General features: G+C 41.3%; 2 protein-coding genes and 1 long non-coding RNA gene across 4 annotated transcripts; 1 reads left to right on the forward strand and 2 right to left on the reverse strand.

The window, feature by feature from the left end:
* The first annotated feature begins 1,495 nt into the window (after window positions 1–1,495).
* On the forward strand, window positions 1,496–3,453 carry LOC135498074 (cytochrome c oxidase subunit 6B1-like). Its single transcript, XM_064788234.1, has 4 exons — window positions 1,496–1,547; window positions 2,187–2,292; window positions 2,577–2,691; window positions 3,011–3,453. The coding sequence occupies exons 2-4, from the start codon at window positions 2,198–2,200 to the stop codon at window positions 3,062–3,064; spliced, it is 264 nt and encodes an 87-aa protein (XP_064644304.1). The 5' UTR covers window positions 1,496–1,547; window positions 2,187–2,197; the 3' UTR covers window positions 3,065–3,453.
* Window positions 3,454–4,425: 972 nt separating this feature from the next.
* Window positions 4,426–23,911, reverse strand: LOC135485910 (katanin-interacting protein-like). 2 transcript variants are annotated; one of them, XM_064768300.1, is made up of 35 exons: window positions 23,812–23,911; window positions 23,234–23,295; window positions 22,976–23,040; window positions 22,530–22,672; window positions 22,019–22,201; window positions 21,499–21,596; window positions 21,103–21,231; window positions 20,908–20,982; window positions 20,548–20,704; window positions 20,169–20,297; window positions 19,614–19,819; window positions 19,284–19,456; window positions 18,774–18,891; window positions 18,329–18,550; window positions 18,047–18,193; window positions 17,243–17,807; window positions 16,857–17,052; window positions 13,686–13,835; window positions 13,426–13,532; window positions 12,884–13,099; window positions 12,408–12,501; window positions 12,093–12,234; window positions 11,548–11,745; window positions 11,255–11,392; window positions 10,793–10,930; window positions 10,197–10,380; window positions 9,777–9,954; window positions 9,351–9,516; window positions 8,704–8,935; window positions 8,458–8,568; window positions 7,969–8,108; window positions 7,772–7,873; window positions 7,361–7,521; window positions 5,964–6,064; window positions 4,426–5,704 (listed from the first exon to the last, which is right to left on the reverse strand). In XM_064768300.1, exons 1-35 carry the CDS (start codon window positions 23,816–23,818, stop codon window positions 5,664–5,666), a joined length of 5,274 nt encoding a protein of 1,757 aa, XP_064624370.1. In that variant the 5' UTR covers window positions 23,819–23,911; the 3' UTR covers window positions 4,426–5,663. The 2 variants fall into 2 exon arrangements, with proteins under 2 accessions (XP_064624370.1, XP_064624361.1); XM_064768291.1 differs by having other exon boundaries at window positions 21,499–21,608.
* LOC135485920 (uncharacterized) lies at window positions 14,630–16,318 on the reverse strand. Its single transcript, XR_010446657.1, has 3 exons — window positions 16,261–16,318; window positions 15,378–15,443; window positions 14,630–14,957 (listed from the first exon to the last, which is right to left on the reverse strand). It is a non-coding gene; the product is annotated as an uncharacterized LOC135485920 (long non-coding RNA).
* Window positions 23,912–23,926: the final 15 nt, after the last annotated feature.

Genomic DNA, 23,926 nt, shown 5'->3' on the forward strand with positions numbered 1-23,926 from the left:
AACTATTTCAATGAAATCGGGAAATGAAAGCGCGTGGCGCGAAGAACCGTTAATTAAGTTTCTCTCATCAGATATCATATCCCAACTCCCCAACGTACATCAGGTGTATTTGAGGCCCATTCGCTTTGGGGAATTATCCTCTACCGAGCAGCTTGACCTTTCATCCCTTCTGGGGTTCAGTTACTACATGCCTATGGTTCAGTTTCATAATTATATACCATAAAACTATGATATGCAGCCACTATGCAAGGTATGCATGTCTCATGTTGATTATACAACACAAGAAAATATATTTCTCAGTAGAGATTAGCTAAATAACCCCATGAGGAATGATTTAATTCCAATTATCAAAATATCCGCGCCACCTGGGGTGCGCACTTGGAACTGAAGTATCCCTGATATAGTCTTTCTGGCTGTCCTGGCTGCTCCACCGTGTTGACAACATGATGCGAGTGATGAGACAGTCACAGCCAGGCCAAATCAGTCTTGGCTGCTCTGCCAAGTTGTCAACATGGTGAGAGAGATGAGGCAGTCTCAGCCAAGCCGAATGAGTCCTGGCTGCTCCACCGTGTTGACAATATTATGGTGAGAGAGATGAGACGGTCACAGCCAATTCAAATCAGTCTTTGCTGCTCCGCCGTGTTGGCAACATGATGAGAGAGATGAGACAGTCACAGCCAGGCCACATCAGTCTTGGCTGCTCTGTCAAGTTGTCAACATGGTGAGAGAGATGAGACAGTCACAGCCAAGCTGAATCTGTCCTGGCTGCTCCACCGTGTTGACAGCACGATGAGAGAGATGGGACGGTCACAGCCAGGCCTTTTGGATGGTTTATCACCTGTATGAATCCAAGTTCACATGAGTGTTCTTTAAATGGTTTATCACTGACCCTATCATCGACGCTAAAAATTATTTCGACAAGTTTACTTGCCAACGTTTTCAACGTTGATGGGGGTCCCAAGTTAGACCAGAAGAACCCATCATCGATGTGATTATGTGTGTTTTGGTAAAATAAGGTGTTGTTTTTTTTGTTTTACCCTGAGCTTAACCTTCAACAAGTCCACTAGTTTTAATTTGTACTTGATGTTTAAAAAAGCCTCATTATGTCATTACTCTATGATGATAATACTTTGTGGTTTTGCTAGTAAATAAAAGTTTCATTTTCAGTATTGTCCGCAGAATATGAGCGTTTTTGTCTTTGTTTCCGTTTGTTTGCCATGGTTGTGCCTATGTCCTGATCTGGTGTACGTGAACATAGCCTTCAGTAATCCCGCAAAGGCACTCGACTTGGGCCTCTCTCCTTCCTATTGACCTGGTCACATAAAATGTTTAGTATATTTCAAAATGCAGTGAATATTATTGTACGAGTGGATTTTATCTATAGATTTAAACAAATATTGATTCATCCCCAACAAAAAGTCACAGGGAGCGAAATGACTTCGACTTGGAGCGAAACGACTGGGGCGAAAAGTCAGGGAGCGAAACCGCCGAATATCCCAACCATGTAGCAAATCGTGGGTAAAGGTCACGGCAAGTTCGAAGTTTTGGTGAGAAAGTTGATATTTTATGCTCTGTAATTCCAAATTATTGTTCGCTGTTTATTTATACGTCGTTCTATGTCTTCTTTGAATGCTTGTTTTGAATTATCGGTATGAATAGATGAGGAAGGATATCCCAAAGGGCTAAATTCACTTGAGACCAAAATCATGAAAATTACGGAAGAAATGCAGGCACGCAATGCATTATAATGCACCATGTACACAGATGACACACACTATGACACAGTAAACCCTGTTGCCTGCCTTGGCCCTCGGAACAGTGCAGCCAGACTCAACCGTGATTGATCATGTCCACCACGGCACAAGACAGGAGATCATAGGCCCTACCACTACCAGTGGCAGTGCATAAGTTTGCCATCATAGAATTGGACCTTTTCGACAAAGTCAAATCACTTGAGGGAAAGTCTGACAAACCTTGCCCAGGGCCCAAAAACAAAATCAAAACTAAACTAATTTGTACACATGACACGCTCATAGCCACAGTCTCAGCAAGACCACAAGGTCAGCTCATGCGTGCGATCCAGACCAAAGCAAAGGCCTGCTACGGGATCTTTGAGGATGTGGTGTACTGTTATGATGTCCCTCACCATTCTTGCATTGGGAACTAAATCTACATGTTGTTTTCAGAACGAAGTGTCATGTCTGCTGTCACAATGGCCGAGGGCGAGGAAACTAAATATGAATTGAAGACCGCACCATTTGATGCTCGATTCCCAAATCAGAATCAGACCAGGTATGTTAGTGCCTTCCCACTGGCACTGAATGACCAGTGTCCTTGAATGATGCTTTTTGGGTCAAGGTGTCTATCGTTCCAAGTATCTTGCTTCTAGTGAAGTAACACATTTCCTGTACCATATTCTTAAGTTGAATGATGAAGCTGAAATGTACATGTGTAGTGGGTGACTACAGTGACTAGTGGGTAATGATTTTAATGTTTCAGAAAATGACTGTAAATTATTTGGTGTACCATCAAAATATGTTTGCCTTGTTTATACATTCAGAGACTTTTTTCTTCAGGAATTGCTGGCAAAATTATGTCGACTTCCACAGATGTCAGAAGATCAAGGGGACAGACTACGAACCATGTGATTACTTCAAGAGAATTTATAGGTCTATCTGCCCCAAAGCCTGGGTAAGGTCTAGTCATCAAATAGATTCCTTGAAAATTATGCTGGAGATAATTTTCTAATTTCTGAGTCATTGCTTGCACAAGACAAATCACAGCCGGATACAACATTGTTTCTGTGCGGACAAATGTTTGTTTGGTCATTTCAACCGAACGAGGTGCTTGACTGATGACAGCATATATTCAAATATAGCATCTTAGGGCTTACTATTAGTTTGTTCTGGTCTAGAAACTCCTCTAGATTGCGGGGTAGCTTGGGGCATAATAAAATTTGACACCCAAGAAACTATCCATCATCAACTAGTGCCTCTTTTTTTTCTTTCAGCACGAGAATTGGGATGACCAAATGGAAAATGGAAAATTTCCGGGCAAAATATAAAGAAGGATTATCATAGGAAATTGTTTTTATTTATCAAGTTCTAATTCATTCAACATTTGTTGGGAACTTTTGGAATAACATGTATTGTAATGTAGATTGTGTGTGTGTTTGCAGGATTCACAATAAGATAAACATCAGGACATTTTGAAAACTCCTAGGATTATCATTAGAATGACATTGTCATGGATGTATCACTATTCAAGGACTGGGGGTTGTCATATTGTGGGCTAAAAGAGGCAATAATGATAAATGTCAAAATATCAAGAAGATAATCGCAAGATTTGATGTTCATCATATTTTGGTCATAACCACCAAGAAAGTTTTTGCCAGAAAGATGTACATAATGGCATTATTCCCCATTTCAGATTGAATAAAATTGTTGAAATGTATCCCATTCTTTGTGTCTAGTTATTGTACATTGATAACTTGGTCAACCAAGTCAGTTCTCCATTCTGCAAAATGCATGGGTGATGGCCTTTGGCCTGGAAATGAAGAGTACAGAAGTCAATACCTCTTCAGAAACTTCATTCTTACTGTCTTGGGACATACACAGTACTAGAGTGCATGTATCGCCACCTTTCTTTGGGATTACCCAATACACTGTGGCAGCATCCATTTGATGGTCAAGTTTTTCTCTTGGATTGGTTGTGATTCTGTCAAACTACCGGGTAGGAAGGGGGTCTGGCTGGGTTCCTTGGATTATCCCCTCCAACAAAAAACTGTGTTGGGATTGTTTGTTCCCACTGAATTCTTCTCCAAGGTTCTGATCATGTCGGGTCACTCCAGGTGCTTCCTACAGACAATAAATGTAATCAAAGGTTTGTCCAGGAAATCGATGATACTGTTTTGGAAACAACCCACAAGGTCGAAGGAAGTGCAGCTGATCAGGTGAGCTAGCTGCATCTACTGCAGTATCAGTCTCATTTATGACGATGCTGAATCCGTAGACTAATACAAAGTTGGCCACACGTTTCAAACTGCTTACAGAATGTAGAGTGATGAGCATTGCATTTTTACTGCAATGCGATACGGAAAAATTCATATGAAGACGATTTTGTCTGGTGATGTTGCCCTCTTGTTCAATTATAACTGTACACTTGGTACAAACTGCCTTCCAGCCAGTTGCCAAGCAATTAGGGAGGAATTTGGAAGTAAAGTCTCATGTGGCACTGGTGTTGCAGGGGACACTAGTTCAAAGGAAGTTCTTTATATCAACAAGTGTGTCACTGGAAAGCGGTGGACATACAGTCATGTTGGTAAAAGACGAATCCTACAATAGCAGATTGGCACTCCTCATCTTCATCAAAATAGAATCAACCAAAAGATGCATTTGTTTGAATCAATTTTTAATAACACATTTATTCAATTTAACAAATACATCGGTCTTTTCTTGAAAACACATACAGCCTAATGAACACCCAGTTTTGGTACCAAACACGATGGTATAGGTCCATGCTTCGGCAAAGCATCATTAAATACCAGTATCTCTGATCTTCTGCTGACAGTTAGGCCCATATGATAACAAAGATCATTATATTTTACACATTGCGCAATCATGATGTATGTATGGAGACATAAATTTAAACAAGATAAGTAAGCAGTCCAGGCACTGTATTCTAATTTCCAACGACTAACTTCCCTGGCCTTTCGTTTCATTTTGATTAACCCTGACAGCGCTTTATCAATCTCCACACCATGGTGGCTTTTTGCTAATGCCACACTCATCTTATCTCTGTACAAACCCACTAGGCAAGACATAATTGAGCATTGATGCGTATCTAAAGTGTACGTTTAGACTAAGACATACATGTATAGAGAGGACAACTTCAAAAGATTTTTCGCATCTACATGTATTCCAGATTTAGAAACCAGAAGATACAGATTCTTCTAATGAGCGATATCATACAAGAATATCTCCTGTAGTTTGAGTCATGTGAAGTACATCTTACAATTATAGTGATACAATACACTTGAAATGAAAAATCAAATATCCTAGTCACAGAAATAGTAATTTTGAGACACTCATTCACATTAATGAATAAGTACACCCGATATAAAACGTACTTTATACAAACGTGGACGGAAATTAGGAAAAATACTACCATCTTTGCATACATGTATTCTGTTTGCAATAGATTTAAGCAGCCAAAATTCGGAGGGCGGAACGGTATCGGTGATATATCAGATTGTGCTTGATAAATTTTGACTTCAAAGTGCTGTGCTAATACTCAGCAAAAGACCCATCAGATGATAAAGCATGCTATGGGACACATTACAGAAAGGCACCTATACAATGGAACGACACACCTTGGTACCGAATATGGACAGTTATCTACAACATGACTGAGGACGCCCAGCACAGATTATGGACAGTCACTTAAACCATAAGTGAGGACATCCTGCAAAAATATTGACAGTTATCGACGCCATGATCGAAGTCATCCCCGCACTGAGTCAGGAGAGTAATCAACATCATGCACAGGTTATGGATAATCATCTGCATCATGGGACAGGACGTATTGGCAAAGTATAAAGACATGATTATCACAGTGGTTTTAATCTCTTGCAGTTGAAACCAGCAGACAGTAAAGAAGACTTATCATCTTTTTTTGGCCGGGACGCTCGTTTTTGGACGGAGGGCTGAAAAAGAGACAGATCGTTTATACATGTACGTAGTCATCTAAATTCTAGTGTGCAACAAGATGAATCAGTTGTATGTACATTTTGTAATGAACAGATCTAGACAGAGTGAACTCTTCTGTTGGCAGGACACCCTCTGAGGATGAGTACACTAAAATTAAGCTAAAACTGGCCAAAGTACAAAATCTAGAAAAATAAAAATTCAAGCAAATCAAGCAGTTTCAAACTTAGACACATCACTTTGTTTGGCTAGACCTACCTTGATCAACGTTTTTCTTCGTTTGGCTCTTTGGATTTGAGTAATGTGTCATGACAGTCTTATCATTGGTTAGCTGGACATCTTGATCAACTGGACGGTTACTGAAATCATAACAAGAGGAACAGGTGAGAAATAATGTTACTTTGGGGGAAAGAGGTCATTTTTATTCTTGAACTATTATACACTCCCTGGGCTGATTTTAATTGATGCATGGTTTGGTAGACGTAATGGAACATTTAGAACCTAATGGGTCAAGATATGTCAGGGAGAAGTTTGATTTCCTCGCAACAATCATCGCTTCCTTCCACTCATTGGTGTTGATGGGATTTTTCCCCGAGAATTTCCCGGTCGGTCGTAGCAGATTTTGAAAGACTACATGTAAGAAAGAAGCCATACAAGGTGTTAAGGGCAAAGAAAGAAGACCACATGAATACTAAGATATCAGTCAGTGTACCACTCTAAGGTAGTATGGTAAGCAACAAGCAACAGAAGTTAAGTACGCATCAGAAAAGGTATAGAACTGTAGAATCTCAAGTATCAGGAGTTTGAAAAAGGTTTTAATACAATGAGGAACAACTGACAAATTTATCACCAATAATGTATATACGTAACATTATACTTGTTATCACTGTTGTTTTAGCTAAGAGGCTGAGAGATTCTACTTCAGGAGACCTTGAAATAATTTGAGACAGAATAATTTTAGCACAAGAAAGTGTAATTATTTGTTATTCGGAGTACATTCTTGAAATAACCTTACAAAGGCCAGAACTCGTCCTCAACTTCAGGAGAATCAGTTCTGAAAGTGGGAATCAATAAAAATACCATGCCAGTGTGGATAAAGATTTCATAGATGTGCACAAGATAAAAATAAGGCAAAAAGTCCTTTAAAATATGTGCGAGTATCAAAATGTACCTGTCAGTTGGCAGTGCAATAGCCCCGGAGCTACAAATGACATATAAACACATGAAAATGCACCAAAGGTGAACATGTAAAGGCCGGTGAAAAAAGTATACATGTACACATACACTACAAATATTTCCGGTGAAGTTGGATTTGACTTGTACATGTAACCTTGCAATAAGTTGGTAACGGAAACAACGATTGGTTGATCAACAACTATCCCGATTTGCACAACAGATTTTAAAACAATTTGGCTACACTATATGAAGACCCGTTTAACACCTAATCCATCAAACAAAACCTGGGTTACTTAACAGGAAATAACCAACTGTTGACTGATGTCACATGAAAACGTCACATCAATGATGAGTTACTGTTGTCAGCGATATATGTTGAGAACTGTGGCGAGTATTGAGTTGTCAGAAGTGGATCATATGACCTTCATTTCTAACCAAATCTAATGTGTTCAATACAGATAATACTTTATAAACTTTACCTGATTATTGTGTGTCTCTCCTTCTGTAGTATGGCTTTATCATTTGTGAAGACAATCGTGTGATATGGCTGGGGTGCATTGATGGTTGGCAGGATACCTCTGGCTACTGGCTGAACTGGATCTAAGGTGCCATTGTAGACCAGCAGGTCGTCAACATACAGCTGTGAATGAAATAGATGTGAAAGTTGTTGGTGATGGTGGGAGCAGATATGTTCTGTCTTTTGTCCCCAACTGATTGTTGCTTCATCCTCATCTGTTGTTTGGGGTAACTTGCATGCACAGTTTGCTGGCTTGATCAAATTTGACAGGGCTTCTGCCTAGTGCACCGTGAGCTACTGCACATCCATATATGCAAGACATCCAGGCGATAATCTTGGTGGGAGGGATCTTAGTGACAATCCTGATACTCACCCCAAAATCCTTGACACCTCTGCTGGCTGTCTTACTGTAATTCCATAACTTGATCATTGATATTGTCATCGGCTGGTCAAATATAACATACACTCGATTCATCTGAAAAACAATAGTCAGAAGTCAGTTAGAATGTAAATAAGGAACCTGCTATAAATTGTATTGATAAAGTATAGTTTTATATGAGAATAACTTACAATACTTGGCAGTACTGGTGCTAACCACATGTGGGTACCATCTGGGGTGTCATTAAAGCCATCGATGAGCTTATCCGGGGTCCGGATATCATTAGTAATGCCATCTAAAACATTCACACTGTCTGGGTAGGCTGATATGTCTGAAATCAAGAGAAAACACCAGGTTAAACTGGGCTGAAGGAGATTTAATCAAGTTTCATTATTTTAGTACAAAAAGTCTGAAATTTGATAAGTTTCCTCATTGCACAACAGGATTATGGACGAATTTACATATCAAACTTGTGAACCAAATTGGTATTGTAGTTAATGCAAAGTACAGGTGGAGTAAGACGGGAAGAATGTGGATTACCCACATATGCCTCACTCCTCGGATAAAGGACCGACAAACAAGTCTGGTTTTCCTGCACAGTTGAGGTCGCATCACAACCAGATTGATGCGTCACTAAGTGGAATGTGCAATTATTTGCTTGAAGTGTTTACTATACTTACGGTTTTCTGTAAGCTCTATTTTGTTTCCTTGCCCATCAAAGAACTCCACACCATTTAGGCCAACATAGTATGGATCGCCATGCGTTGACACCAGGTGGAACTGGTAGATAACTGGTCAAATGTTAAGGAAATCGCCACATTTAACCCTTAGTCTTTACATAAACAAGTACAGCCCCCTCCCCTGATTCTTCAGACTAGCACTTCCCTCCCAAACTAAAGTTCCAATGATACTTCAGAAAAGGATACATCCACATGGCATTTGTACAGATTCGTAGTCCTGACTCGCAAGCTCCAATGCAACGTTCTTTCCGCTTACAGTCGGCTGGATTTGGTAAGGCACATTCTGTGTCTGAGTTTGTGGGGAAAAGCTGATCTCTTGGGCGAAGTCAAAGTAACAGTTGCCTGGACCCTTCCGGATTAGGTATCCGTCTGCTGGGGAGAGGAGCTTGCCATCCAATGTCACATGGACAACCTTGGCCTGAAATCAACAGAATTGAAATACTAATCATCTTGTAAATGCAATAGTCTGAGTAGTAGGGATAGGTTGAGTTCTGAAACAACATCAGACAAGAGAAGGCCATTTTTATCCCTAGTCCACCCTTTGTAGTGATACAACGGAGACCTTCTTTGGAATTCACAGACGTTTAAGGAGTGCAAAAATAAAGTGAATGGGCAGACTGCTTTGATCAACGTGAAATACACTAATTCGCAACACAGAATCTATCAACATGTTCACAGTTCACGGTCTATATCAGACTCAAGAATTTACTTCATTGAACTCAAATGGTGATGACCCTACTTTTCCTTGACTCCTTAGTTTTTTAGAAACGTCACTTTCATCCGCTCCATTCTAGGATTGAATGAGTCAAATGGTTTTTCCCAATGTTACTTACTCCTCTGTAAGTGTCCTCTGGACTCTTGTTATAATTCCACAATCGCAATCCGGTCATCTCAACTGATTGTCTAAACGTAATCGTCAGAGTGTGATCCTCCCCTTCCGTAAAAGGCACCAACCACATATGCTCATCAGACAATGTTACATTCACACCATCGATTACCCTGAAATGATATTTAACAGTTGTATAAATATGTCCATACCTTTCTATGACGGAAAACCTTGGAATTGAGAAATGGGAAACACTCATGAGACATTTCATGCAATTGAAGTTTCTCAAACAGAACCATAAACGGGCCAAGTGACTTCAACTTTGGCCAATGCAGCTATTCAAAAGAAGCTATTCAGAACTGCCTGGATCAAACCAATAGATAAATCTACCAGTTTAGACACAGTCAGCAATTAAAACAGTTATATGTCTTACTTATCCAGTGTTCTATCGTCTCTGTCATAACCGGGCAGAACACTCAAATCTCTCGGGTCGGCTTCAATCATTTTCATATCTAGTGGGAGAGCTTCCCCGTCTCGGCCGACAACTTCTAAACCAGTCAGGCCAAGGTAGTGAATGTCTCCCCATGTGGCAGTGAAATTAAGCTGAACATCTGAAATACCATGGAAAGACATTACAATCTAAGTTGCCCAAGTCGTCATGTTCCTCACGAAAAAGTTTAGCTTATAGACATCTGATTCGGACACTTCTGCCTTTTGATTTCAAAGAGCTCATTTCTGATGCTAAAGGTCTACAGCGATGCTGAATAATGTTAGCACTACCCTCCTTTCAAACTATTTAGACAGACCTACCAACAAATACATAACACATTATAATTCTATATTGGGTACTCACATTGCCCCTCGTAAACCAGTGCATCTCCTTCTTGCGATACATGTTGTGCTGTCTGAACCAACTGCTCTCGTCTTGGCGAGGCCATAGGCGGTTCAACATCAGGTATATCAGTGAATTCCCCAACCTCGGGCTTAAACGGTTCCTGGTTTTTAACTTTTCGAACAGCTGAGGTGAATGGCCGGACCTAAAACAATGGAAAAGTTTGAGGTTAGATTGCTTGCCCTGAGTGAGGCATCAGGTATCATGTTTCATTCAAAGGACGATGTGGCAATTGAAGTAAGGTAACTTCAAGTAACTCTCACTCAGGTGAAAAAATAAGCACTAATAGAATACTTTCAAATGGCGGACTCTATAATGATCTATGCAAATCAGGCAATTTGTAAACCAGACCATTTTTTGGAAAGTATCAAATTACAGTATTGTCATTCACAGAAAGAAAACGACCCCACTGTGACATCGGTTCAAGTCATGTATTTTCACATAAGCCATTCAAATCTAGTGGTGGATGAGGCTTAATTCAAAGCAAAGCTCTGGTTGATGAAAAGCCTGGGATGTGCCAGAGATTGGGAATCAGTTACCAATTCATGTGAACCTACCCCCTCTCCGTCGTCAGCAGTCGTTGGCCGTTCCTCCTCTTCTTCTTCACTCGAGTCGCTGAATTCATCTCCCTCAAACTGCTCATCATATTGTGATACAGCATCGAGGATCTCTTCATCGGTTGAGAACAATATCGTCTGCAATATTAACATGACTGTCAACAAGGACACGAATACAACAAATCAAACAAAGCCCCGAGAGGAAACCTATAATGTCACAGACATCTCATTTCCGATGACATGAACACCACATTTGGCCATGTTCAACCTCCTGAGGAAGGCTTTACATCTAAAAGTTAGGTATGTTTATTATTGTGTCACCCCTTTGTACCCTATTTTCAACTTGCAGGTGAGACCAACAGATCTCAGACCTTTCATCTTCGATTCACGAGGCAGATAACTGGAAAACTTGACCATTGAGATCAATAGTGGTCTGTTGACATATCTCAAGTTTTGACTTACATCCCCAAATGCCTCTGTTCCACCAATGACTCCGCCACATGCACGAGTAATCTCTCCTTTGAAGATGAACTTTCCATCCAGTGAGATATAGACATCCTTCACACCTCTGTATGAATGGATTCTGGATTTGTTGTAATTCTGAAACAGGAGAATGTCGTCAGTAGCTTTTCCAGAGAAGCTTAATCATGCAATTGGGGAAAAGAACATTTGCAAAACATCTGTTATCAACATTTTCCCTATTGGTGACTATTGCACTATTTACTGAATATCATAAAAGTAGGATGAAGTCTTACCCATATTCTCATCATCGCCACTCGGCAAGGTTTTTCAAACGTGATGAACACAGAATGTTTCTTTCCTTTGTTGTACGGTGCTAGCCACATGTGCGTGTCATCTCTCGTGCGGTTGATGCCATCGATCAGATTAGTCACAACTCGAGGATCTTTGTCATATTCTGGCAGTACATTGATATCTTCAGGGTCAGCAGAGATCTACAACAGGTCAAGGATTAAGAGTCAATGATCTGTCAAGAAAGCTGTATTGGTTCCGATTGATGTTCTAAATTAATGTCAACCTCTGTACCCTCTCTGGCTGTTGGTTTGACTCCCAGTCCAACCACTTCCTCATGTCTCCCTGACAGTGTAGGGTACTCTGGTGTTCTCGGATAAATAGTTTTATGCAATTGATATTACATTCGTCACTGTTGTCAGTTTCTCACGTGAATCCTCCTGTAAGACATATTTATGTCCTGTGAACACCACTAGCACTATTTCTTTCTATAAATCTCAATTCAGGAGATTCACAATTTTTTTCTTCAAAGCTGATCAATACTGCTTACCTTAGCCACTGTTGCAGGCTCTCCATCCTTGGTGAACACCTCAATGCCCGTCAGGCCCACGTAATGATTGTCTCCCCAAGTGGACCTGATGTCTATCACTAGTTCTTTACCATAAGGAAGCTCTGGGATGATGAACTCGTCACTGAAGCAGAAGATTTGAATAGTGAATAGATTGTGATTATCTTGTCTTGAGCATTAACTACAAAGAGTATATGCAATCATGTCTGAAGTGTTTGGATACAGGACACTTCATTCTCTGAGAAATCCAATGAATCTTTTTGATTACCCAAGTAGCTCGAGAAGTATTGCACTTACTCTTCAGATGAGCTGTTCTCCAGGTCCTCCACAATGGGCAACTCCTTGCGCTCCTTCTTGACATCTGCTGGCAGGTAACTATCCAAGGCATCTCCTATAAAGCCAAGTTATCTATGATAACGATTTTTTGCTCACAGTCACCCCTTAGGCAACAGCTGGACAGATATGGCTAATGAGTCCGTCTCTACTCCTAAACCCATATCTCTAATGCCAGATTACTGGCAAAAAAGGCAGTATGTACGATCTAACAAACTGGGTAACTGGGAACTAATCAACTTCATAACACAGGAATTTGCAACTTAAGGAACTTGAACCATCGACCTATCTGCCACAAGGTGGATGCCTCAACCACAAGGTCACTTCAAGTACAAACTATGAACAAATAACAAATCAGTTCTTTTTAGAGAACTCAAGTAGAAGATTATAACTGCAGGTCACAGCAATCGAAATGCTCGTTTGTGCACTGCTTGATGTACCTTGCATATCAATTGAGATTCTTCCCCTCTGGTTCTTATCAAAGAGATTCAATGACGTCCACGATTCTTCCAGACTCAAACTGTGCTGTTTCCTCCACTTCTGCCTAGCTGTTTCAATCCTCGTCATGGGGCTATCACACCGGCTGGTGTCCGCTTCAAGCTGTGCACGATGTTCTTGGAAAAATTTCTGCTCCTCTGAGTCGTCTGCTACAAGATCTGAATTAACAGAAACCAGCTCAAAACACGTGCATCAATCTGATTAAGGGGACAATGACTATATTGAATTCCAGCAAGGTGCTCATGGATTTTCTTCCACTTCATCTGCATTCACATAAGTTACGTGCCACCATGTTTGGGCCCCAACTGGAGATTTCGGTCTCGTGGTTTCATATTCGGGCAGTGATGAGAAGAACATTAGGTACAAGCTTCTCTCATATTTTCACTTGGATGGGAGCTTTTGCTTGGCCTGACATAGGCACCAGGGAATCTCTGTTTTACGTCCCATTCAAAGGGCTCAAAAGTAAACTGTTTCAACTACTTACCTGGTGTTTTCACAGTCCTGGCACTTGATCTGCGCCCTGTGGTAGGAGTCCGACTTTGGGGTAGGTCTTGTTTCGAGTCATCAAGAACAGTGGGTAGCTCTGGAAGACTGAAAGCAACATTCGATTTATTAAGAGATGTAAATATCAACAATAACACTTTCAGACCTGATGACAAGTTCCTTCTCTGAGCTCTCAAGTGCCAGGAGGGAGACAAAGCCAACCCACCTGAGGTTACTCTGGGGCTTACACACATCGCTTACCCTCGATTAGGCCAGTGTCCCATCTCCAAGAGAGTTTCATTCTTCCCCGAGTCTGGACGTGGAAAAGGTTCCTCTTCTTCTTTCTGAAGCCATCTTGGGGTCTCAGATTTTGGACGACTTTTGGCTCGACTATTTGATCTGCTCGGCTCACTGAAATTCACCACAAGACCAAATACAATCATACAACAACATTGGTTTCCGGATTATGTGACTTTTATCCCCGGCATCTCCAACAAATAGAAATGTTCAAAAAAATTGTCTGAAGTTCTTTTGCCAAGCAAGAACTGCTGGCAGCGATGGCAACTAAATTTCTTATAAGGTGATATTACAAAACTTATTTCTATATAAATCCAGAAGTATTAGGGTAGCAGGAAGGGTTGGGCGTTTGTGGTTTCTGAGTCTGAGGGGGTTGGTGTCTGTTGACTGTGCTTTAAGAGAGACTAGGCATGGCGCCAGTCTCTCTTAAAGCACAGTCAACAGGCATTTGGTCTCAGTATTTGGGTTTGATTGCCATGACTGTACCCCTGTAAAAGTCAGAGGAGGAGAAGTTTGGAATGATGAAAGCATTGAAGAAGAAGAAATGTTATTATATATTGAGGAAAGCAAAATTTATTATGAGACTAGAAGGCAGTGTCCTGACTTGATTATTTTGAAAATGGCAGTCTGAACACATTAAAAGGTGGAACATGGCATTTTATCGACTTTGAAGTGTTCCGCAGTTAAAGGGAGACTATAGGCAGCAGCTAGGTAGGCAAGATAAAGTCATACAAATTTGCCAATAGGGGTCTGTCATATCTCTAGGCATGGCGCCAGTCTCTCTTAAAGCACAGTCAACAGGCATTTGGTCTTAGTATTTGGGTACAGAATCAAGGCAGAATCAAGGCAGCTCAGAGAGCAATGATTGAACGATGATGTGGACAAGTCCAAGGATACTGCATCAGTCACGAGCAACTTCTCATCAGAAAGCGTCACCACCAGCATATTCAATGTTCAGTTCCAACCTGTACCAGTCCAATGCACGCCTGTCATGGTCAGCAGTGGTCAGCTTAGCGCGATATGGAACATTCTTCCGAAACTCAAGCGAGGGAAGTCTGCTCATTAGCCTATCTCGCGCACTGCTCCTTCTTGTCAAACATCGTAGTGAAATCGTGGTACAGTGGGGCGTCCTCGAGGATTGCAGCTGGTCGGACAGACGTGAGGTGGAATGTGGGCGGCTGCACTTCTTCGTTGATGTGCGATGGCAGATAGCACAGTTGTTGCATTGCATGACAGCTGAAAGTGAATGTGATATCATAGAACTGAGGCGTTTGCAATGAGACTATAGGTGAAGTAGAAGCAAGGAGTGAAATGGGCCATCTTCCAGTGACTAATATACAGAGTAAGGGCACTGGGTGTTGTTAGATTCAGCATTGAATGTATTCCTCGTACAAGCGTGAATAGTGTGGACATACAGTGAGAGGTGAGAGACCCCTATTGACTACTTCTTGTAACTTTATCTTGGATATTATATTAAATAAATTAAAATTAGTATTGAACTTCTAGCCATGGATTATGAAGAAATTGAAGTTGTAGGCGTGGAATATGAAAAATTATTCAACGTTGAAAGACATTATTCCATGAGGCTTTGCCGTGATCGCAAAGGACGCGACGCGATTGGTTCACATGCTAATGAGGTATGATAATGATAATTACCTCTATAATGCTACTTGGATAGCGACTGTGTCGTTGATTGCAACAGTGGTCTATGTCAATGTGTGCCTGTAATGTCAATGAAGTATGATGAGGTGATGACGATAGTGCAATTGACTAGGTGGCGCATTTTAGAATCAGCAGTGAGCACTGTGTGTAACATGGTGGAGGCAGCGGAGATAATAACTGTGTCGAAAGTATTGTTATAGGGCCTTCCCTAGGCCCATGGGGTTAAATTTACAATCCACGATTGAAAAGACGTAGTTTGATCGCATTCAACTATAAATCCATTGAACAGTTGTGTTCCTTGGCTTTAGTCAACCGATGACCTTTTGTTGGGCCATGATCGGGGATTGTAAACTGTAAATGTATTATGGACTGGGAGACGGGGGAAACACAAGTGAAATAGACCAAAACAAGTGATTTTGGGGCTTTGGTTTAGACGCATGCCCCACATGCGCCATGCGGGATTATGCGGGATTATACGGTTCATGTGAACTTGTTGACATCTACATGATCTAGTGCCGTTATTGGTCATGGTACATGGTAGGCCTAATCATCATGGCAATATGTTTCAGGAAAAGCTCGGAGTAAAATGAACTGCCGATGAATAATGATGTTGTTCATGTTTACCATGTTTACTATACATAGCCATAGGGTATGCACTGGCCAGTGCACTTTCTGCACGTCGTCATGGTCATGTACGTGATACCTTGCATATTTTGTTTTTTGAATGCGCATGCTTTTTGGGCAAAATCACTTGTACCAACACTAATGAATAATGTCTTCTTATTCCTATGACTCCATACACAGTGAGGGCATTGTCCCATTCTCATCAAATGGTAACTTATTGTACCGTATTAGGGTGGAAGTTGGGGATACCTACCGCTGCACGCCTGTCATAATCAGCAGTGATGAGCTTAGCGCGATATGGAACATTCTTCAGAAACTCAAGCGAGGGAAGTCTGCTCATTAGCATATCTCGCGCACTGCTCCTTATTGTCAAACATCGTAGTGAAATCGTAATGGAAAACGTCTGGCTTTGCGCCAGACGTTGAGACTAATAAGTGAAGAACTAGTAGGTAAAGAACTTCTACTTGCGCGAGACTGCTCTGATAAAATTATCATTGCAGAGACTACGGTGACGTACACATATATTTTTTACAATCAAAAATGCCCTCAAAAGACGACATGGAATGATTATTTTATTGATATTTCCTACTATATACCTTCCAATTATCACTTTATACAAATAGATCGGCGTTAGGTCGCATGCTTTTCTTTCCTGGTGACACTATAAAGCAAAATAGTTGCAACCCCGTAAATGCGCTATAAGTCCAATAATAAGTGACGGTGACCCGTTATAAATGTTTCGCCAGCTTCGCTTTTTTGCCGCTACGCGGCGCGTTGGGCCCTTGCGTCAAGCAATAAATATACAGGACTTGAAAACGGTCAGATCACTAGGATGACTCTTCAACTTACTTCACTTGCTTTAACTGTTGCAATAACGACACATCATCCATACTCGCTGCAACCGTTGGGACAATCTTCTCTTGGGACATTCTGGGGGATTTTAGGTCTTGGACTGTATTGGCTTTATCTGGTTCCATTGCTCCAAAGTTAGCGGCCATTCGACTGGATTTACCGGGGGTCCCAGCCCGTTTCCCTTCACCTGTAACTAGAAGATTATAAAAATCTGGTGAAAAAAGATAATTCCGCAAGCTGTATTGATGTACACTGCACTGTCAAGCAATTCCAGGCAACATACTTTAAGTACCGGTACAAATAAAGGAAAACTCCAATGTGTTCAAGTCTGTCCATGATATCCCGATGAAACAAAATAAACAACCAATGGGAATCCTGCCTACCTCTAGCCTTGATCTCCTCTGATTCTCCATCAGGTGAGGTCGCAATGACTGGTCTCTGGATACCTGGGTCAGGACTACGGTCAATGCACCTCGTGGTACTCCTTGTGTGTTTATCTTTACTGTCGTCTGCACTTTTCCTTGGGGATTTCAGACGTTCATGAGATATCCTCGGAGAAAGTGCATTCGACTTTTCAGCAGATCTTCTGATGTTCTCGCTTTTTCGAGGCGGACTAGACCGACGCAATTTCTCATTGGTACTTTTCCTTGGGTGTTCTGGACTCGTACGAGGTGATTTCTGCATAAATTTTGGGTTAAAGCTCCCAGGGATATAAGAGGTAGGAGTCCCAGTAGGACTGCGGGTGATTGTCTTTGGTGATGGAGTTCGCCTGGCATCAGGGGAGGGGTTTGATCGTGGGGTTGAGTCGCCCTGGGCGTCCACGTTATGAATGACCACAGACTTGTTATAATCAAAAACTTGATTCCCACAGCCCTTGTCTATTTCACCCTGGTACACCAGTTCACCTCCGATGAAGATCCTCACATCTTTCATTCCAATGCCCAAATCCTGAAAATAGAAACGTTCACAACATCGATTTGTGAGATCACTTTAAATATGGCGGACATTCCATGGACAGAGAGAAATTTAAACAAGTAGATCAGCCTGTTTATATCCAGTTGATTTCAGCTTGGTCCAGGTATCCCAATGTTTGGGTGTCCCCCCTCCCCCTCATATCTGGTTCCTCCAAGCATAGCGGGTTGGCAGTTTTAAGTCATTTGTTGCTAAATTCTATCACTAAGACTTACATTTAAACTTTTGTTATAATTCCATATTTTGATTTTTGATATTCCAAATGCCTGTGTTGCTGTAGATGGTCTGTGGAGGACGAAGGAAAGCTCTACTGCTTTGTCACCTCCTTGGGAGCAAGACCACATATTACGCTCTTTGGTTGTCTGAAAAATCATTGGAGAAGATCTGTGAAAATTCAGGTTTGAAAAGTGCTGCTGGGCCTTGTGAGCACATAAGACCCTTCAAATCTATAAATAAGCAGAAACTAACTCAAAATATTATTCAAAAGTCACACTCGCCTTGAATTTTCCATTCAGTACGTTAGCAATGATTCCCTTGACATCGTCAGCGCCATAGATGTTGACATCATTTGGGTCGACCTCCAGGCGTTTGTTCTCCATGTCAAAGAACTGGATCTCTGTCAAGCCGACTCTGCTTGGGTGACCCCAGTTTGATACGACTTCCATATGAACTTCGATCATCTCTACGTCATCAGACTGAGACTGTTTCATGGCTTTAATCTGAGGAGAATCAATGGGAAAGAGAAAGTGATTTTGCATGGTGCAACCCTCTACTGTGCCAGGCAGCAATTTCAATAACCCGAGGGACTACCCTTTTTTTAAACATCAAAAGTGGTACTAGCATGATCCTGCTGATCCAATTAGACGTAATTATTCAGAAATCATCTCTATTCAGGACAGTCGGTCCCGTGTCTATTACAAAGATTCTCCACTGTGTACTTACGTCTGGCCGAGTCGGGAGACCATGGACAGCCCTCATTGGACCTTTTTCAACACTCTTCAGGGAGATATTGGAGGCGGCTTCAATCTTTGAAAGGACACGCAATAACTTCTTTTGTTGTCTGAAAAAATGTTTCGTTTCATCAGAAAGTCTTTCCACCCCAACAGGAATTTGACTACTTCTCTTCTGTTATTGCAGTTGTTGTGCTCAGTCAATCCACACTGATAGTATTCCGTAGCTCACTTATGAAATTCCAACATCATGGCCCAAGAAGTAGTCCACTACTCTTAGAGCAGACTGATCACGGTTACCTAGAGGTTAAGGCACTTACCTCATGGAAAAGGCTGAGGATTCAAGACCCGTTGGTAGCTAAATCTTATGCGGTAGGTTGATCAGTCGCCTGCTAAATAAATTATGGCACAAACTGCCTTCTTGAGGTCATTATAGCACTTTCGTTATAGGCGACACGATTATCAGCTTTATAGCATCTTAACATTTCTTTTGAATACTTACTTCGAATCCATTTCTAACACCCTATCCAAGACTGTGGCAAGATTATTTTCCGTGAGTACTGTATCAGAAGAACCAGTTCCAATGCCGGCAGAGAAACTCTTGCTGTGTGGCTCGGGTATCACAGACGTTGATGACGGCGGGCGATCACAGGAGGAACGGAGGGGAGTCAGAACCTGCAACAAAAATTTGATCTAGTTCAGTATTTGCAATCAAGACAACTTTACTCCTAGCAAGGAGTCAAGAGCGTCAGCAAATATTCCACACAGAAGGCACACAAGCATGCTTGAGCAAGGCTATATGATAAACTGGCTGTTCAAATCAAGGACTCACCCTTGGACTGTTCGGTTTCCCGTGTGAACTCTTCTGTTTCGGCCTCGGCTCTTTCTTCTCCGCAAGTTTTTCCTTTTCAATTTTCTCATTTTCAGCCCTCATCGCAGCGAGGACACCACTAACATCAGCTGTACTGTCCATGGTCATATCCTTGGTAGACTTTCGATTGGCTGACAATGGACGACTTGATTTCTTATTAGAAGGTTCTAAAGTGACAAAGGCTACGAGTTCAGTAAAAAGGATTAACACCGTGCTGAAGCAACCACTACTCACATCAGCGCATAAAGAATGTAATGCGTATATGTACTCTCATACAAAGTTTCGTATTGGCAAACCAACAAAAACCGGTACAATTTTTCCAGGATTTAACATAAATGAGGGTGGGCCGGTCTGGACTGTCCCTCCTTAACCTGCAGGGCTGCCAACATGGAAATAAAACCCACAGGCTTCTCCAACTGACAGTTGACACAATGTTTACCAATTGACATCTTACTGTCTGATTAAAATTTCACTTGCATAAGAGGGTACAAGTTATATCAAACCAAGGGAACTTACCAGCTTGCAGAATGATGTCTTTAGACTTGGTGGGATTTGCAGTTGATGGGTACTTCTGTTGGTTCCCCCGTAATGGTTCATAGACTTCACTGTTAGACTTACGGGCTACAGACAGATTTTTGCCAACATCTGTGGGGAAAAAATCAATCAAATCAGTAACATTACAATGGTAAAAGAATGGTAATTTGAATGAGACATGAATGTTTTGCTACACAATTTGAGTGAGATGTAAAGTCTAGATTCATTGTTTATCGACACACCTGGTGCCTGTTCTGGGCAAGCAAAACCCCCAATCCAAAGTGGGAAACTTGAGCAGCTTGTGGAGCTATCTAGGAATTTCGAAATGATCCTCTGGCCATAACATGGCCTCTCAACTTACTCTTAGGTTTTGGGGCAAACTCCAACACAATCATATCTCCAGGCTTCCAAGCTCCGTGTTTGTTGCCTTTCATTTCAATATCTAACGACTCTTGGATTTCTTCCTCAATATCGTCTTCATCTTCTTCAGGGATCGGGCTGGCTGCATCACTATCACTCTGCAACACAAGACATTTATAAGGTCAAATGATAAACACTGGAGAGTAAGCAACAGTGCCTAAATACTCCAAAATCCCCCCCCCCCTTCATATTGGACAGTGAGTAAATTTCATACAAGCTCCACGCTATTTGTTTGTTTCAAGCAAAATGTTCTCACTAAAAAGTTCTTGGTGTGACTAATGTTAGCCCAGAATTTACTTACTGATTCACCTCCTTCTACTTCTTCAGCTATGCTCTGTTGAATACTGGCATTCATTACTAAACTTCTACGGAGTTTCTGTAACAAGAAAACACACGGGAATATAAAAACAATGTAGATATGCAATCATGTTGTCACTTTCATCAATTTTCTACCATGGCTAAAGCAAGGCAGCAGAGTTTACAAAACTACACTTACCTTCACATCATCGAGACTTAGCATCAGCTGATCACTCCTGGTGCTGCCTCGGACATGCCGAGACGCATCCACCTCCAGACTGTCCACTGATAGATCTCCTTCAAGGACTCGTGTCATCTTCCTGTAAACCTGCAAGCATGAAAAATAAGCCTGAATCAGAGGGGTTTGACTTTTGACATACTTCATATTTCGTTTTACACTACAACTTTTATTGGTCTTCTGCCTAGTTTACATTTTTGCTCATAACTCTACAAATATAAGTCAGATCGACTCGAAATCAAAAGCGCCCATTGTGCGCTATTTGTTGCATGCCGCTATGGTTGGGTGCAAATTGATTTTATCAGTCAAGAGATGAAATTTTGTTGACCAGTCAGTCAAAAGACAAATGAGGCTTACCTGTGCCCTTTCCTCGTCGCTATCCTCCTCCTCAGAATCCGACCCATCGTCCTGGTAACTTTCACTCACGTAAGGTTCAAAGTCCTCACTGTAATTTCCTGTAAGTATTTCTGGCATGAACGAACAAAGAAAATAGGTTCTAAGTGCAGTGCAATGGTTAGTGCAAATAGACAAACACATCAAATTGATAATCAATGGAAAACTGATAGGTTTTGGAGGTGAATTTTGAAGGTAGGATTGCTTATGATAGTATATTTGTCCAAGTTCAGAAACATCCTTAATAGAAATACATGTACATGTGTTAGCTCAATATATCCCGGATGTACAATGATAAGTATCATCTTATCTTAACTCTATAACTTCACATCACTCAGACAATCAAATCGGTCCCTTTCTATGGCCTGGTACAATGGAAAATGAAGTGTTTTTCTTCTTCTTCCTCCTCAGTGTGAGCACCTTTTGCAAGTCACGAAGCACCGATTTGGGCAACTGGTCTGGAGGTTATGATGAAGTCTGTTACCTGGTGCCTTTATCTTGACCCTGTTACCATCGTTTGTCTTCACTTGCACCGACGACGCCAACCAGTTCTTTCTCTGGGTTTTCACAGGAGCCGTCTTCGATCTTGTCTTCTCATAATGTTCCTGCTGAGCTTTGATCAAATCTCGGTGGGTGATGGCGCCCTTCTTCATCGTCTTGGGACCATCTTAAATCACAATTTTAGATTATTAACTCACAAAGAACATACATGTAACATCTTACTCTCTGCTCTGCAGGTGGCAAGAGCTGACCAGGTGAACCAAAAACCCAAATGAAAATGAAAGGACAGCATGCGGTAGTCTAAAATATTGCATTGTCAAATGGTGGGGGAAGGACTACAGTAGTTTAATGTATCCAATATTTTCTCTTTTTCATGTTTTGAAGTTTTTGTTGTGCTTTGGCTCCTTTGTAAGTATCAGTATGGCTGATTCTCACCTTCTCAGTTATGAATGTGAATTCCAACCCACTAACTCAGAATAAATTGCTTGACTTACTAGCAGACGGCTTACATGTAGCCTTCCTTGCCATTAACACATCTGACTCAGTGTTTGCTCCATTCACATAAAGAGAGAAACCTTGCTCTTTTCTTTCTATCTCCATCTGCCTGGGATCCTTCTTCTTAAGTCGCTTCATTAACCTGGAAAAACAGCAGACGAGGGATGTAAACCCATAGAGAGGAGTGCCAATGAAACATGTACAGTTTTGAAGAAGAACAATGTAAATCAATGAGCTGAAGGCAACTTTCTCATGGAATTGGAATTCTTGATTTGGAACTTTAAAGGCCAAGACTTAAGAACTTCCTTTCAAATCACATGTTTAGAGATTCTCATCTACCATGTTTCTTCAAAGTTTATTTTCACACCACTGCAGCAAGAAATTCAAGCCAGAGATAGATGAGATTCGAGAAATTTGATGTAAATTAAAAGGGGGCCTTACTAACCTGTTGCGTTCTTGAAGCAGAATCAGATACTCATCATGCTTTTCTGTCACCTCTTCTTTAGGCCTCTGAATGAAAAGAGAAAGCCACATATAAACTTAAGAAGCCATTTTGTCCCAAAAATTCTGCTTCTGTAGGTTCATTCCGATTAGAGTTATTTTCACAATAACTAATATTGAATAGGCCTAATCCAAAGTGGACAAACTCTAACTCAAATCAAGAAGAATGTACACAACATCTGTGAACCTTCTGAATTCTTACCTCCTCACCAGCGGCAGGTACATTCAGTGCTGGGGAACCCTTACCCCACTGTTTTCTGTTTCCTAAGAAAATGAGAAAGATTATTACTTTGAGTTGTCATTGATCAATGTCAAGTGACAGCTGTCATGAGAATATAGCCAATGGCAATGCAATCGCCAGCTACCTTTGTCTGATAGTGATACAATCTTGAGTTCAAACCCCATTTATTGAGGCAAGCAGGTGCCCCCCCCCCCCCCCCCCCAATAAGGGCCAACGCGCCATATGCCCATAAACTATGTCTATACCTATACCATCTCTATCTTCAGTTCTTCTATTACACACGACAATATGCTATCATTTAAGCTGACAAGCTGTCCTTTCATGGTTGCAGTACAATGTAACATGCATTGCAGCACGCAGTGCCAGTGCAGGCTTGACTGACTGTCAGACATGTCAGAGTGACTCAGACTCAGAGATTCAGAGTGGGAGTAGGACTGGGACTGGGTGGCAATCTTTCTTAGTAAAAGTAGAATTAGGGGTTATTTAGGATAATTGAGGGATCTGAATGTAGCTTTGATAATATATCTATGCACACATACTATCCATTTTGAAAATTACACCAGCTTTAGTGCATTTTGATGACCTATTCGATTGGTTTCCAATGTAAACTATGAATAATTTCTTGGACAAAAATTTGGCGATTGCAGCGCCACC

This window comes from Lineus longissimus, chromosome 1 (assembly GCF_910592395.1).
Source record: "Lineus longissimus chromosome 1, tnLinLong1.2, whole genome shotgun sequence".
Lineage (NCBI taxonomy): Eukaryota > Metazoa > Nemertea > Pilidiophora > Heteronemertea > Lineidae > Lineus > Lineus longissimus.